Source organism: Schistocerca americana, chromosome X (assembly GCF_021461395.2).
Source record: "Schistocerca americana isolate TAMUIC-IGC-003095 chromosome X, iqSchAmer2.1, whole genome shotgun sequence".
Lineage (NCBI taxonomy): Eukaryota > Metazoa > Arthropoda > Insecta > Orthoptera > Acrididae > Schistocerca > Schistocerca americana.
Genome location: NC_060130.1, coordinates 803,522,614 through 803,540,773, shown reverse-complemented (window position 1 = coordinate 803,540,773; position 18,160 = coordinate 803,522,614). Strand labels below are relative to the sequence as shown.

Genomic DNA, 18,160 nt, shown 5'->3' with positions numbered 1-18,160 from the left:
AAAAACAATCAGTATTTTTGTAGCTATTATTTTTCGGGAAATGCAACACTATAAACTTGCTAACGTAAGTGAAAGGGATTGTGAGTGACTGTGTTAAGACTAGCACAGGCTTGGCAGTGATACTTGGTCACCTAAGTTTCAGAATATATTAATTGAGGACAAAATTTCCAACCTTTCATTTGTGTGAAAACCTTCTACCGAAACGTAATTTAGTGACTTTAGTTGCAGCCTGGTTCACGTCAAAGTACAGTAGGTTTCGCTCGGCCTCCCTACTGATGAAATGAAATGAAATGTCGTGTGGCTAGGGCCTCCCGTCGGGTAGACCATTCGCCAGTTGACGCCATTTCGGCGACCTGCGCGTCGATGGGGATGAAATGATGATGATTAGGACAACACAACACCCAGTCCCTGAGCGGAGAAAATCTCCGACCCAGCCGGGAATCGTACCCGGGACCTTAGGATTGACATTCCGTCACGCTGACCATTCAGCTACCGGGGTCGGACTCACTACTGATGATTTGCTGAGACAATGTTCACAGGTAGATGCAGGTTCGTCGTAAGGGGACGGAAAGAACCGCGCCGCCGCAATAGAATGAGACAAAAATAAAAGGATAGTACCCGCACCGTGAAAACTATTGTGTGCTTTCATAGTTCAGGTGAAAAACATTTGATGTATGGTATTCTGCAAAGTGCAAAGATTAACAAGGATAAACATAAAAAACAGCTGCCACAATATCCTTAAAAGATACTGAGTCAATGGGGTATGACGATTATGTTATCTGCTTTGTGAGAAATTCTTTAGGAGGCCTGAAAACTTGGTAGCTCATATATTCCATAACTTTAGGGACTGCATTTAAGTGAAAAAAGGGTAAAACAGAAATTGAAAATAACCTTATATCCATATATCATGACCTCATTATTGCCATTCGCCCTAGATCATTCATATTTCCTATCTTACCTACTACCACTCTCTTCACTAGCAGGAAGCCTGAATCAAAAACTTTGCTCAATTTACTTACTGGTTTGGGGCTCTGTGGAACTTATCGTAGTTCAACAGCTGGAGCTGTCACCTGTCTACCACACTGAAGAGCCTGCTTGAAGTGTAACATTCTGTCAATATATATTCGGCACTGTTGATTTCATTGTCTCCACCATCGATGATTGGAGTACTTTTCATAGCATAGGGGTCCATCAATCTCATTACCCCAGACTCACCTCTTCCATCATCTGAAGAGGCCCAGAGGCTTAAATCGGCTCCCTCTGATATCGAAGTATTCCATCTAGGTGTTACGGAACTTCAAATATTTGAACATCGGACAAGCAATGCTTTACGGCGAATTAATGTTCTAGACTTGAACACGATCAGTCGTATTCTATCTGACATATAGACACTTACCTTGAAACATATATTGTGTAAGTGTGGTAAGTGGCTGCATTCACTGCGGCACTATAGAAATGCAGCAGTTCTTGAATGTTAGAGATTTATGGAGTCTATCACCAACAAATTTAGTGGTGAGAGACATGCAATAAGTTTCCTGCCATTCATTAATTCTCCACCAAGTGACTGCAACACGGTCCACGCGGCTTTAGAATACCCTGTCAACTACAATCAGCATCAACGTGCCACGTTTACCAGTCCATTTCCTTCCACACCAATATTGTGTAGGTCACTGGCAACATCACGCTTGCAAATTAAACACTTCTCAACCATGGTATATAGAACCGTATTTACATAAAAAATCACTTAGTAAATACAAATAAGTACTCACTCAGTGAACAGTAATAACTCCGCTTTATGAGCACGAGAAAAATGAAGTTATCAGCTGCCGAGAATTTTTCTAGGTTGTACGGCCGTGGTCCATGGAACTCTTCAATCCCTGATGTTTCGTCCAACGTAGCTTTGGACGAAACGTCAGGCATTTAAGAGTTCCACGGACCACGGCCATACAACCCGGAAGAATTCTAGGCAGCTGAAACATCCGGTCGTGAAAGCTTTCACTGTATGAAAATGAAGTTATGTTGTCTATTTATATAACAAGAAAACTGGACATTAAGAACTGGGGAAGTTTAGTCTGTCTGTACACTGAAAAGCGAGCAGAGCTTGTGGTGGGGGAGGTAGTCTTTCCCGGAAAAATGCCATAGCTGCCGTACAAGATAACTAAGAATTAATTTCCCGAGTAGCAGTGCAGAGCAGTGTACAGACATTCACGTGGATCTTGTGCGTTTCTTCTGTTAGTATTATTAGTAGCTAATACCTGTATTCCTCGTAGTTCCAAAACATTCTGTGAAAAGTGAACACTCTCATTCTGTGTCTGTACGCAGCATCACCACTGATTTATGAGGTACACTGCAGAAGGCCCAGTATCTCAACTGTGAAATGACGTGTAGTTGCTTCCTGTAACGTAGTGGGGTACAGAGAGTAGGGGTTGACCTACTCGTTCTTCAGTTCGCAGACCCAGAAAGGCCGAAGTGCTTGTCCACATCCCGGCGAAATGACCTCCCTCGTGCTTCTACCCTCCATCCCACCCTAGCACTCTCCAGCCCTCTCCACATCACATCCTCAGAACACAAGTAATTCCTGTATAAGGCTCTTGCACACATAGATACGGTATGTACATTTAATATTTGTTCTTAACCCATTTCGATTCACAACAAACTGCTATTTTATACCATTAAAACACTATTGTAAGCCCGAGAAGATTTCATCAGCAGTATAAGCCGAGAAAGTCTAGGTTCACTCTTGTAATAGTTTGCTATTTTTCTATCTCCCACATCGCACAAACTAATAGTCCTAGAGAAAATATGGTTAATACCTTTTTGTAGGGAATTTAATTTTCTAGTGGGACACGTTTCCGCCAGATGCAGCGATTTTCGATTTATTCGAGAACAGCGTAAACAAGTGTAAATGCACCCCCATCACTGATATACTCACCTCCCTATTGGCCAATATTTTTAGTATATTGTCCATTGTAGTCCCTCCTACCACGGTACAAAAAATTGTGACTGCACGAATTATTTCCCCTTTTTTCGTTGGCGGAACTATTATCTCTGCAGCACTGACAGAGAGAGAGAAACAGAGAGACAGACAGCTAGAGAGAGGGAAAGAGAAAGATAGAGAACAGAGCGAACCAAGACGAATTAGAGGGATATAAACATTTTAACACTTGAGGGATATAAACATTTTAACACTTGCTGGACTATTCAATTATTATTTCTCTTTCCTAATACACGCTCGCTATTCGATAAATGAAAACCTATGACAATTAATTAACTTCTGGCATCATGGATTCACCAATGATGATACACAGAATGTATATTACTGCAGTACTTGTTACTGTTCTCATGTCAAATATTCCACGTGCTGCCAAGAGGCGGAGAAGTCTTATTGCTGTAATGCAAGTTCAATGTGATTTGTTGTGATAACATGTGGGGTATAATTATAGCGTATGATGTATGCTAGGATGTTTCGTTCGTATTTAAAAGGAACAATTTAGATTCTCACAAACTATTCCTGTTACATTTCATCTGGTTTCCATGCGTTAGTTGTAAAAAGTAGTGGAATACTATATCATTGGTGGCAATGGGTCAGCCCAGTGGTCAGCACACACTCGCGTTCGAGAGGAGCGGAGTTCATTTATCTGTCTGGCCATTCAAGTTTAGATTTCCAGCTACACATCAGAGCCTGGAAACAGTAGTCTCAATCTCCTAAAAGGCACGCGGCTTGTTGTGAGTGGAACTATTCCCAAATTTAAGATTCGGGAATGGATTACTGGCCATCTCGCTCTATGCCACCAACCCCATATCTCACGATTCACTGACCACCGATGTTTATACCTTCTGAAAAGAGGTACTTCATACTTTTCCTTGTCTTAAAAGTGTCATTAATGTTTGTAAGTGACTACAAAATGGTTAAAATGGCTCTGAGCACTATGGGACTCAACTTCTGAGGTCATTAGTCCCCCTAGAACTTAGAACTAGTTAAACCTAACTAACCTAAGGACATCACACACATCCATGCCCGAGGCAGGATTCGAACCTGCGACCGTAGCGGTCTCGCGGTTCCAGACTGCAGCGCCTAGAAGCGCACGGCCACTTCGGCCGGCTAAGTGACTACAGAACATGGACAGTCTCAAATTATGCATTGGGTCGGAATGTGAACCTTCAGTTGAAACAGCTGGGACGATGTCGGAGGGGAAGGGGTATACTGACCGTGCCTGGTGCGGCCCCAGCCGGCGACGGTGGCGGTCTTGCCCACCAGCTTGACGTTCTCTTCGGGCAGGCACACGGGGATTATGTGCTGCTTGAACACCACTGGCTTGTCCAGCTTCACCAGAGCCAGGTCGTTCCGGAAGTCAGACGAGCTATATTGCGGGTGCACCTGTCGTCAACACACAAGCATCCAAGACATTATCCCTATAAAATATCTTTCTTCAGCTAATTTAATTAGTGCTAGTAAATAGGTGTCACTTCCTGCATATAACTAAATCATCGAAAAGCTTAACTAATGGTTAGAATTGGTATGTAATTTAGAAATTTTAACACTGTATTTAATGAGGGAATTAATGAAACTATAATGAATTTTATAACTGAAGACACAGGACACAAAATTAGTTACCTGCAAGCGACATAACCCTTATTCGCTCAATACCGCTCAGTTCGGCGAGAAAGAGAGTCCGCAGGTTTCTCCTGAAATGTCATATCCAGCTGAAGTTACTTACTGATGATTAAATCTCGCATAGCTGCCAGATTGCGGGGATGTTGAAGGCTATGTTTCATTTGCTGTGCTAGATAGTCCCCGACATGTTCCGTGGGTTTAATATAGGGTGATTTAGCGGACCAGACAAGTTGCGACAGCACTCGCCAAACCAGGAACGTCTGCATGTAACTCTCAGAAGATTTTTTTGTTATTTGACTACGGGTTTATCCACAGTATGTTCACCTTGAGGATGTAGAAGAAAGTGCAACATTTGTAGCAAAACATTAGGAAACCACCTCCACCATGAACTACAACCTTCATACCGCTCCTCACAAGCGACTGTTAATCAAATTGCGTGTATATGGAGTATCGCCTCAGTTGTGTGACTGGATTCGTGGTTTCCGCTCAGAGAGGTCACAGTTCGTAGTGATAGACTGTAAATCATTGAGTAGAACAGAAGTGATATCCGGCATTCCGCAAGGTAGTGTCATAGGCCCTCTGCTGTTCCTGATTTACATAAATGATCTAGGTCAGGGCTTCACAACATACGTGCTCGCGCGGAGCAAGCTGTGAGCAGCAAGGCGCGAGCACGGAGCAGCGCGAGCACGCTACCCCCACTACCGGACCAGAGCGGAGAGTGGGGAAAGTCACGTGGGGCACACAACAGCTGCCGCCAACAGTTATTCACAAACATACATGGAACCGAACATTGATATTATTGTAGCCGCCAGTTTGCGCAAATGAGGAAATCTATCCTGAGGGAAGTGTCTGTAAAATTCCAAAATGTTTTTCTTGTTCTGAAATTTGTCTCTGTATTCTCTGTCACACTGCAGGTCAATAATTTCTAGTTGCAGCTCAGGACGAATCTCTTCAATATTCGCTGAATATGGAGAGGAGAACAGATCAGAATCACTGTCTAGTGCTGTCAGATCTTGAAAGCGTTGATCAAATTCTTCCTTAAGGGCAACTAAACTATGTGAATAACGTTCACAGTCTTTGTGAACATCTTGCATGGATGATAATTTAGGAAAATGAGCTAGATTTCCTGTTTCCAGCTGACTCATCCAAAGTGTCAATTTCATTTTAAAAGCTCGTATTCGATCTATGAAATGAGTAATTAGCAGATCTTTACCTTGTAGTGAAATGTTCAAAGCATTCAGATGGCTAGTTAAATCTGCTAAGAACGCGAGATCACATTTCCATGAAGGCTCTTTCAATTCAGGAACATACATGTTATTGATTTCCATGAACATATTTATCTCATCTAATAGGCAAAAATTCGATTTAATAATTCGCCAGCGGACCTCGCTGTAATAAGGTAGGCTACCATACTGGCTTTCTACATCCTCAAGAAAGCTTTTAAATTGTCTGTGTTGTAGCCCATGCTTCCTTATATAATTGGTTGTACGAACAACAACACTCATCACATTTTTTAGAGTGATACTCTTTGCACATAAGTTTTCTTGGTGGATCACACAGTGAACGCCCCTTATTTCATTCGGCACGGTCAGTTTTTGCATTTTCTCCTTCAACAGCGCAACGAAACCTAATTTTTTCCCTGTCATCGCTGGTGCACCGTCTGTAGACACTGAAACTAAAGAATTCCACGACAATCCTATATTTTCAACACTTTCTTTAACAATACTTAAAATATCACTCCGGTTGTAGTGTTCTTCATGGCTACTACATCGAGGAGCTCCTTCCTCACCTGAAGATCTCTATTAACACCTCTAATAAATATGGAAAGCTGCGCTGTTCCAGTGATATCAGCACTTTCGCCCAGAGCTAGAGAATACGCCATAAAATCTTTATAGATATTTGCAAGCTGGCTCTGGACGTCGTCTGCCATGTCCTGTATGCGACGCATAATGGTCATGTCAGATAATGGCACAATCCGAAACTGTTCAACTTGAGATGGACACAAATGTTCCGCTGCAACTACCAAACATCTTTTATTAAATCATCAGTGAAGGGGCGCAAGGATTTTGCTAAAAACAAAGCAATTTTGTAGCTCACTCTGAGAGCTGCCTCAGTTGATTTTTCTTCGTCATCCAGATCTTCTTCGGATAGCTTTCTTTTAAGTTTAATAACTTCCTGTGCACGATCTGGTCCATCACATTTTCCACTTCCGTAGTCTTTCGCATGGTACGACATATAATGTCACTGCAAATTAAATTTCCTAAAAGACTTCAGCGTTTTGTGACATACTAAACATTTTGCAACACCATCTTTTTCTGTAAACAGATACAATTCCTCCCAATGGGGGTTGAACTGCAAAAGCATGGTTGTGTTTACACAACGGCGACTTGGCATGATTCTTGACCAGCGAAGTGACTGTTAGAGCTGATCGTAGTACTTTTAACGTTACACAGTCGGTGCGAACTCAAAAGGCACGCCGCGGTCCTATTCATACGTGCGCGCGCATTTCCCCTCCCTCCCCTCCCTCCCTACTCCGCGACCTTGCACCTGCTCGCGAGCACGTGCCTGAGCAGACGCGAGTACTCGCGCTCAAAATCGGCCAGTTGTTAAGCCCTGATCTAGATGATAATCTGAGCAGCCCCCTTAGATTGTTTGCAGATGACTGTGTAATTTACAGTCTAGTAAAATCACCAGACGATCAATTCCAATTACAAAACGAGCACAACCAAACACGGTAGCTCCTTTCGAGCATTCTGCCACGTCCCCATGTCGATCCATCTTCCAGTGTTGATTCCATACAACCGACTTGCACATACACACCACTTCAGTGTCATGATTTCTATGCGACACAATCGCAGTTCTACAGGGTGGACAGAACATATCTGAAATTCTTGTAGGAATGTTTGCAGGGCAGGTTGTACTGAGACATATTAACACTGAAGTTAATCAATCAGGTCGTCACGCGCGCAAATACAAGTTTCAGCTAAACAAACACAGCACTCGTTGGGTAACACCGCCCATGGCAGACCGCTTGGATGTGAGCGCGCGACGCCCCGATTGGCTTTTGCAATTCTAAATAACTCAGAAACGGCGCAACGTATCGAATTAAAATTTATGCCTCAGCACAACTTGCCCTGCAATATTCCCACAAGCGTTTCAGGCGGTTTCTGACCATACAACCGACTTGCACATACACACCACTTCAGTGTCATGATTTGTATGCGACACAATCGCAGTTCTACAGGGTGGACAGAGCATATCTGAAATTCTTGTAGGAATGTTGCAGGGCAGGTTGTACTGAGACATATTAACACTGAAGTTAATCAATCAGGTCGTCACGCGCGCAAATTCAAGTTTCAGCTAAACAAACACAGCACTCGTTGGGTAACACCGCCCATGACAGACCGCTTGGATGTGAGCGCGCGACTCCCCGATTGGCTTTTGCAATTCTAAATAACTCAGAAACGGCGCAACGTATCGAATTAAAATTTATGCCTCAGCACAACCTGCCCTGCAACATTCCCACAAGCGTTTCAGGGGTTTCTGACCACTATCATCTACAGCGCTCCAGAGTAACCAGCGTCTCGTCTTGACGGGAAAGTAATATGTAGGCCTTGTAGTTAAGGACACAACACCAACTGCTCTGTCTACCAATGGAATGTATTATACACTGCAACCTGAGATTTCGAGGAAGTATTTACGCTACCCTACTTTCCTGAAAGTTGACACAAACATTACACCATGCTATCGTATCTGCTCAATTAAATGTGTGAATCGCTATATTACATGTGAATCATTGCTGAGAAAATGCTTTGTTATCCTTTATTTTTGGACCGGTTATTACTTCAGATAACTATATAAACATAAATGTCTATACTGTCGAGGCATTATGAGTGATATACTTTTACCGTTAAACATCGTGTACTACGAGTCTGCTTGTCTACGGTCCATTAACTAAAACCAACTGAATGTGATATCCGTAGACGATTATAATACTAATTATTATCCCAATCTGAGAACGTATGCCAGCACTGGGTCAATATTGCGCGTTAAAGAACGTATTAATGGCCAGACAGTATAATTTTAAACGAGCTTCCCATCTATGCAGAAGTTGCGGACTCAACATCAGAATTCACTACTATAACTATAAATAACATATTTTACATTTTTAGTATGTTTCAGAATTTAGAAAAGCTATCGAGGCCTCAGTATATTACAGGAATATACTACGAGTATCTTGAACGAGGAAAGAGAAATTGTAGCTATTGAGTGCATCGAATGCACCTAACTGCACGTAGGGATTCGCGTTACGGGGTTGAAAATTTATCCTCTGTTCCTGGCGAAATTAAACTAAAACGGCGAAGACCGCCAACCTTGTTCATTGGATGGAAGTGGAAGTCACGATTTGCAGCGACATTCCCAAGACCGACTTGATTAAGAGCTGTATGCAGGCCTAATTATTATGAGGTCTAACCTCATGAGTACTCCGATAGTTTCGGTGCATATTCCTTGACTTGCCCTGTCTGGTGGAGAACTATATGGACTGAGCGCGCAAAAAAACAGGGAACAGCTGTTCTGGTAGCTGCGTGTGCGTGTCAACATTTTTGTATCTTACATTAGACGATCTGCGCTGTCACTTTCTGAGTATTGACTTGAAACCAGTTCTAGAAAGGAAAGTTTATACGACACATTATTCAAGGCAAAAGAGAAAACAGTTTCTTGAACGAGTGAGAGACAAAACTTAAATGTTATATTGACAAAATCGGAAGCGTTCAGGATAAGGTCCGGTTATTACAGCAGTAATGCCCAAACCACACTGAGAACCGAATTAGTATCAAACAAGACACAGTCAGTACTCGAATCTTCAGTCCGCAGTGGAATGTAAAGGTGTTGCACAAAATTATTGAAAACCGCGAGAAATGCTTGCTTGAATATAAATGCAGATGCTAGACATACCGGCAGATTGCGTGTTGTATTTGATTTCGAACGGCACGTGTGCACTGTTCTCAATACGTTGCACGTGTCAGTGGTGGTCACAACAATTCTCTGTGTAGAGGGTGGTTATTATCAAACTTTCACTACTAGAGAGGGCTCTCCATGAAAAACGAGTGATGGTCGGCTAATAAAATTCGTGGAAACATTTGCAAGGACGTGCAGAAGTGAAGTAACGAATAAACCACTGAAAGAAACACATTTTAATTTCCACATGAGAGGGTAAGTATTGTTAATTGCGTATCATGTTTCCGTTCCAGGTTACAAACGTTGCTCAGTTTGACGACCATCTGCTTTCACGACAACCTGAATCACATTAGAGCTACCACTTCACAATAGTTTGCAGCACGTTTCGAACGGTCGACCATGGAATGTTCAATTTTCGAGACACAGCTCGTGCACTAGCTGCAGATAGCACGTTGCGTCAGTATTCTCAGCCGTGGCAGCAGTAACTTCTCCAACAATTTGTGACGCAATTGGCCGTCGGCTTCCTCTAGGAGCAATTCCTAATCGCCAGTTAATTCGAACTTCCAAATCATATTCTCTGTGAGGAAAGTGGACCTCTCCGTAAGCATTTAATTCGTCAATACTTGCGAAGAGCAGCGGAACTATTGCTGCTGTTTCGATAATACAGCTGTACGATTAATGCCGTGCTCACCTTGTCCAGACCCACGTTGACGGCCTGCAACTTAATGCACAATGATACTTATATTTCAAAACTACGACGGCGTACTAGTACCGGCGATTAATGGCGAGTCATGACACTAAGACTACTAACAACGCCAATAATGCAACTCACAGTCTGAACATCATTCCTATGATGTTGAGTACGCGTACGGTAAATACACTCCTGGAAATGGAAAAAAGAACACATTGACACCGGTGTGTCAGACCCACCATACTTGCTCCGGACACTGCGAGAGGGCTGTACAAGCAATGATCACACGCACGGCACAGCGGACACATCAGGAACCGCGGTGTTGGCCGTCGAATGGCGCTAGCTGCGCAGCATTTGTGCACCGCCGCCGTCAGTGTCAGCCAGTTTGCCGTGGCATACGGAGCTCCATCGCAGTCTTTAACACTGGTAGCATGCCGCGACAGCGTGGACGTGAACCGTATGTGCAGTTGACGGACTTCGAGCGAGGGCGTATAGTGGGCATGCGGGAGGCCGGGTGGACGTACCACCGAATTGCTCAACACGTGGGGCGTGAGGTCTCCACAGTACATCGATGTTGTCGCCAGTGGTCGGCGGAAGGTGCACGTGCCCGTCGACCTGGGACCGGACCGCAGCGACGCACGGATGCACGCCAAGACCGTAGGATCCTACGCAGTGCCGTAGGGGACCGCACCGCCACTTCCCAGCAAATTAGGGACACTGTTGCTCCTGGGGTATCGGCGAGGACCATTCGCAACCGTCTCCATGAAGCTGGGCTACGGTCCCGCACACCGTTAGGCCGTCTTCCGCTCACGCCCCAACATCGTGCAGCCCGCCTCCAGTGGTGTCGCGACAGGCGTGAATGGAGGGACGAATGGAGACGTGTCGGCTTCAGCGATGAGAGTCGCTTCTGCCTTGGTGCCAATGATGGTCGTATGCGTGTTTGGCGCCGTGCAGGTGAGCGCCACAATCAGGACTGCATACGACCGAGGCACACAGGGCCAACACCCGGCATCATGGTGTGGGGAGCGATCTCCTACACTGGCCGTACACCACTGGTGATCGTCGAGGGGACACTGAATAGTGCACGGTACATCCAAACCGTCATCGAACCCATCGTTCTACCATTCCTAGACCGGCAAGGGAACTTGCTGTTCCAACAGGACAATGCACGTCCGCATGTATCCCGTGCCACCCAACGTGCTCTAGAAGGTGTAAATCAACTACCCTGGCCAGCAAGAGCTCCGGATCTGTCCCCCATTGAGCATGTTTGGGACTGGATGAAGCGTCGTCTCACGCGGTCTGCACGTCCAGCACGAACGCTGGTCCAACTGAGGCGCCAGGTGGAACTGGCAAAGCAAGCCGTTCCACAGGACTACATCCAGCATCTCTACGATCGTCTCCATGGGAGAATAGCAGCCTGCATTGCTGCGAAAGGTGGATATACACTGTACTAGCGCCGACATTGTGCATGCTCTGTTGCCTGTGTCTATGTGCCTGTGGTTCTGTCAGTGTGATCATGTGATGTATCTGACCCCAGGAATGTGTCAATAAAGTTTCCCCTTCCTGGGACAATGAATTCACGGTGTTCTTATTTCAATTTCCAGGAGTGTAGTTTTCTATCTACACTGGCTCAAGAAGCGAAAGTTTAATTATAACCACCCTGTAACGGTGAATGCATTACGTCAGAGCTAAGTGAATTCGAACGTGGGCAAATTGTTGGGGCTCATATGATGGGTGCTTCAGTAACCGGGGTAGCCGTAGTGTTTGATGTTTGAAGAGGCACTATGTAGAAGTTTTATACCGCATACAGAGAAAGCGGAAGAACATCATCCGCTAAGTCACAACGGGGACGAAAGTGTGTGTTGAGTGATCGTAGCAGACGGTCATTCAAGAGGATACTGACGTAAAATGAGAGGTCAGCTGCAAACTCAATGTAACACTCACGAACTGGAATATGTGGATCATTAAACAAACGAACGAAACTGCATACATACCTTCTTTCACCTTAGGTTTAAAGCTATTAGGTTTCCTTGTCTTTACAGATATCATTTGGGAGCGGCTTCAGTGAGTATAAAAGGATTGAATTTTTTTTTTCGCAGTTTGATATACTTTGCAGGTTATTTTCCTATTATCTGTTTTCTTTCCTGCACTCGTATATGCTCTTCACCTATATATTTCCTAAGAAACATTGCATGTAATGAAAACTTAATTTCTTCTGAGCACAGATTATTCACCGTCTGATTCTCCTATAAAACAGTTTCTCGGCAAAATATTTCATAAGGGGAGGCCACGACGTTTGGAACGCGGATTTACTGCAAATTTCGTACACTCGTAGTTTTCCATGAGGACAACAAAATGTGTAAGCAGTAGCGCGTACTTCTCAAGTGTTACTGAGAAAATCGCAAAATAATTTCGGTCGTCATATATATATATATATATATATATATATATATATATATATATATATATATATATATATATGCGTGTGTGAGTGGCCATTTGAACCATGAAGCGGCTGCAGCGGAGTGGTGCTGGCACGGTAGCTCAGCATGTTCGGTCAAAGCGTTAGCTGCCCTTTCTAATAAAAATCTGAGAGAACGGATGAACAAACAAACAGAACGGGTGTCATCGGACGTCAGCCCTCAACAAATTCGACGAACAATATAGAAGAAAATGTTTTCTTTTTTTTTAAAAAAAAAGTGGTTGGCGTTCAAGCCGCTGGATCGCTGGATCGAGTTCCGTTCGTCAGTTTCTTATTTTTTTATTTTCAATACAGTCATTTTTTTTACTATTTATATGACAATTGATATAATGGGAAAAATACGTGTAATCGGATGAACTTTTATTAAATTTACAATGTTATTTGGCAGTCTACTAATTTTTATTTTCACAAGTAATATAATATTTATAACTATCGACTAGTAAACGACTAAACGCATAAAGTGATACTGAAAATGTATGTTTGTCCGTGTCTTCAAAACTGTTCCTATTTAATCGAAAGAGAACGAGAAATTGCTTCTCGGAAGACGCTATTGAAATACACTCGGTACTGCATAACCAATTATTAGACCGCCAAATAACATTGTAAATTTAATAAAAGTTCATCCGAATACACGTATTTTCCCAATTATATCAATTGTAATATAAATAATAAAGAAAATGACTGTGTTGAAAATAAAAAAAAACTGACGAACGGAACTCGATCCAGCGATCCAGCGACTTGAACGCCAAACACGTTTTTTTAAAAAAAAAAAAAAATTGCTCTATATTGTTCGTCGAATTTGTTCAGGGCAGACGTCCAATGACACCCTCTCAGTTTGTTCGATGATCCGTTCGCTCAGTTTTTTTTTATTATAAAGAGTAGCTAACGCTCTGACCGAACACGCTGAGCCACAGTGCCGGCATCACTCGGCTGTAGCCGCTTCATGCTTAAAATGGCCACGCAGACATATATATTCGGCGACCGAAATTGTCTTGCGATTTTCTCTATAACTCTTGAGAAGTACGCGCTACTGCTTACACATTTTGTTGTCCTCGTGGAGTATTACGAGTGTACGAAGTTTGCAGTACATCCGCGTTCCAAACGTCGTGGCCTCCCCTTGTCAGTCCTCGCGCGGTTCAGAAATGAGAAGTCAGCTCAGTTCGTTAATTCAGTGAAATTTGGAAATTTGTGGTAAGATCTTATTGGACTAGACTGCCGAGGTCAGCGGTCCCTAAGCTTATACACTACTTAATCTAGCTGAAACTAACTTACGCTAAGGACAACACACACACCCAGGCCCGAGGGAGGACTTGAACCTCGGTCGGGAGGAGCCGCGCCAACCGTGAGACGACGCCTTAGACAGCGAGGCTTCACGTAGACATGACAGCACTATCATGCTTCGTGTAGCGACGACCCAGATGGCATGTCTGATAGAGAATGCGGGTGTAACTTACCTCCTTCCTCTCGACGCCGTATTCCTCGTGATGCAGCCTCTCGGACTGGTCCCGAACGTCCCATTCGCCCAGACGCACTCTCAGGTTGCTGTTAGTTGTCCTGTCGATATCCAAACATTATTCACGCACAGCATTTAATTTATTTAAACAATTTATATTTTTCACTTAAAATTTAAGTTTATTATATCGTGCGTTATGTATAGTATCCCAGTCATTTCTGGCATTGAATTACTAGAAATGCTATCAGGATATGACAAGGAAAAGAACAGTAATAACTACCCTTCTCTGTCAGAACAGTAAAAAATGAATAATATAAAATACGTTGTGGAATTAGATCACTTAGTAAATGCACTGGTGGGTACGGCGAAATCTATTACCAAATCCTATCTTCAAATGCGTACAGATGAGACAGCACGACAATGAAGATAAAGAAAAGAACAAAGGAACTTCTCCATGGATTCACCATAACTTTAGTTAAGATATTGCAGTGCCAGTGTCATTCCGAATTACAATACGAAGTTCCTTCGGACATGCGCGCACGACAGAAGGAACATTGCATCATAATTCGGAATATTACTGGCACTGCAATATCGTATTTACCCGCTGACACCGGGGAAGCGACTTTTAAGCAAAATGTCTCCCCTGTACTGGAATATACATACTGGATGTACAAGTACAGCTTGTAGACACATGGTTGACAACATTTGGAAGTTTGGGTCGGACCGCTAGTCGTACTCGGATAGCCAAATGGTAAGGCCACCCCTCGAGATAAGCGGGAAATCCGGGTTCGAGTCTCGATCCGGCACAAATTTTCATTGTAGTCATCCATTATGCATCTGATGGTTGTCCATATTCGCAACTGTGAAAACATTTCAGATACACCGTTAGTTAGATGCTTTATGTCTGTCCTGGTTCCACGAAACATACTGAGTAGGAGAAAACGTGAGTATTCGAATCTCTTCAGTTACCAGCATTCTGTTGCATCATTCAGGAGCCAACTGTTTGCTGGTTCTCAAACACGTTTTAACGTTACCTTGTTAACAGTATGAAAATAGCGGGATGGTCGGCTGGTCATTTAGATGAATCATTTCCAGAGCTATCGCGAGTCACAGAAAAAAAACCATTTTCGCGAATAAAGAAGTGTGTTGCAGGAGGTATGATTTGCTGTCCTACAGCGATCTTTTTAAAAACTTTGTGTTATGACAACTGTTCACAGTAAATAAATTCATTAATAACCTTTTTCGTAACAATATTTCTCTTTTTCCTATAAGAAATAGTATCATCACTATAATACTAGTATAAATACGTCAAGGGGTCGTAAAATTGAGTACACACGTATTCCACATGCTGTTAGAGCATATGAAATTTCTTGAGACTGTTACAGTGAAAGATAAGTGCAACTTAAGAATCCCCTTGAATAAGAAAGCAGCAAAGTTGACAGGCAGGCCACTAAAGTGGTTTAAACTCGAGAGGCGGTAAAAGAGAACAAAGGAATTTTCTATTGTTAACTCCTTCTCCATAAATGGTATATCCACAGGTAGTATTAATTATAACGTGCTGAAGTACAAACATAATTGATTTTCAACACTGTAGTATTACAATGTATCGTTCTTTTAAATCATTATATTCTGCTGTATTTAAGCAAAGCTACATCTTTGAATACTTTCCACGTCCTAGAGACTCGTCTCCGTGGGAGCCAAGGAACCTTATTCACGTAATGAAAAAATACAAGAATGTTGACGAACAAACGGTTGTACTTCTGCTTTCACTAATTAGGAAATTATCTTGCAGTATCGATTTATGAATTATTTTAAAAGTTGTATGATTTACTCTGTTCCGGTATATTTATGCCTACTCTTGCCTCAACTTGAGTAACGGCGCTGTAGAAAGCATATTCAGTTTAATAATAAGGCAGGTGAAATCCAGCACATCAGAAACGTTTTATATCACGGAATGTGATATTTTTTCTATCTAATAATATGTTCTGTACTCTGGTACTACATACATACACGATCTAACAGCCTGAAACCATCTTTCAGCCTAATTAGGCATTTTTCACGTAATTTACTTTTGGCCTTTCGGGGAACGATATACTGACGAGGTGAGACAGCTATAAATATTTTATACATTGTATACTGTTGGGCTAGTCTAGCAGCATAAGAAACAAAAGCTATATCTTCCGGATGTCCCCTATTACGGTCATTATGCTAATGTCTCATGTTACACACACACACACACACACACACACACACACACACTTACAGAGGGTGGACTCGAGCTTCACTGACAAAATTTAAGAGGTTGTCCAGGGACATTTTCTCATTGCTTTGGTTATACCATGGTCTCTAGTGCCTCGTTAGAGAGTAATACTGTTACTATGTATTATTCTGTTTGTTATAATGTTACCACTGTTGATGTGAGAAACCTTCAAAACACTGGAAAAATCTGTAATATGTGGACATCCCAACGCGGAATACTGGTTTCTTATAAAAGCTTATCCACAGTTGCAGAAGTACTGTGATACGGTTGCCGTCGCTGGGTGAACAGACCAGCGTAGAATCTTTCTGCTGCTCTTCCACTGCATTCAGTAAATCCACAGACGAGGTAGACGTCGACCAACTCCTCATTAGCAGAGCTATCCATACTGCTGTGAAACATTATTAACTTTCAATTAACATTTCCGGTAAACACATCAGAGGAAAAAAAACTGAGCAGCGCTAAGTTCAAGCTTTAGAGCGAAGAGCAAAGTGCAATACAGATTCAGTGACAAATTGGAGTAAGAAATCAAACGAAATGGAATTACTCTGCAGCGATCTAGTGAAGACCATGGGTCTCTTATACCAAAATACTCAGAAAACATCTGTGAACAACCTCCTAAATGTTGTCGGTGGAGATAGGTTTCACTATGTGCATTGATTTCCCGCTGTGTCTCCGCGGTTATTAGGAGCTGCAGTGACGGTGAGACTCACGTAGCGACGCAGTGCGCGGCGGTGACGACCCAGCGGCTGTTCAGCAGTGCTCCTCCGCAAGATAACTTCTTCGACAGGAATCCAGTCTTAATCAGCGCAACCTGAAACAATAACAATATTTCTAGTGTATGTGGATACAAGAACACAACTTAGTAACCCACGAAAATAGTGGAGTAATATGGAAACACTCAACAATGTTTGACATATTCACCGAGGAAGTCCTACACACTGCCAGAAAACAGCCTAGGACTGTGTGATGAACGACGAAAAGATCAGTTTGTAATTATTAGGGGCAGTCAAATGAAATCGGGACAAATGGGAAAAAGTAAGTAAACCGCTTATTATTTCAAAAGTAACCGCCATAATTGTTGATACATTTGTCTTACTGCGAGACAAGAGGGTCATTGCCTTCATTGGCACATGTTGCCAAGATTGTTTCGATTATGCTGCAGAAGTTTTGCATGGAAGCCTTTACACATCGTCACTATAGTTCCGATATTCACCATGTAATTCTCATTTTTTGGAGCTGTGAACAAAGACATTTTTGGCCTTCTGTTTGCTTCTGACGTAGAGGTATTTGCTTGGATTCAATAGTGGTTGCGTAGCCAACTGCAAACATTTTTCCATGAAGACGTTGATCGTCTTGACTCAAATGGGATAAATGTATTAATAGTTACAGCGATTACTTTTAAAATAATAAACAGTTTATTTACTTTTTTTCATCTGACTTGTTTTAATATGAATGTCCCTTGTACTGTTTATAAGTCAAGTAGAATGCTCTTACTCGCTAGTTGTCTGCAGTGGACCTTCGAGATAGGGTTGCCATACGTCGCGGATTTCGCGGACAATCCGCGATTTTATGTTCGAGGACGAGTATCCTGGACGAAGAGGAAAATTTCCGCGAAAGAAGTGACTAGTAAGTAAAAAAAAAATTCTACGCAAGTTTTGCCACAGGCCACCGATCAAGTGTTTCATAACTCCTGCATACTT

General features: G+C 42.7%; 1 protein-coding gene across 1 annotated transcript in view; it reads right to left on the bottom strand.

The window, feature by feature from the left end:
• LOC124556330 (serine proteinase stubble) overlaps nt 1–18,160 on the bottom strand; it is a 175,394-nt gene that overhangs the window by 34,235 nt on the left and 122,999 nt on the right. The window contains exons 5-7 of the mRNA XM_047130300.1: nt 17,171–17,271; nt 14,202–14,301; nt 4,210–4,378 (exon numbers count right to left, since the gene is read on the bottom strand). Of these exons, the coding sequence (XP_046986256.1) occupies nt 4,210–4,378; nt 14,202–14,301; nt 17,171–17,271 (370 nt within the window). The remainder of the gene's footprint in view (nt 1–4,209; nt 4,379–14,201; nt 14,302–17,170; nt 17,272–18,160) is intronic.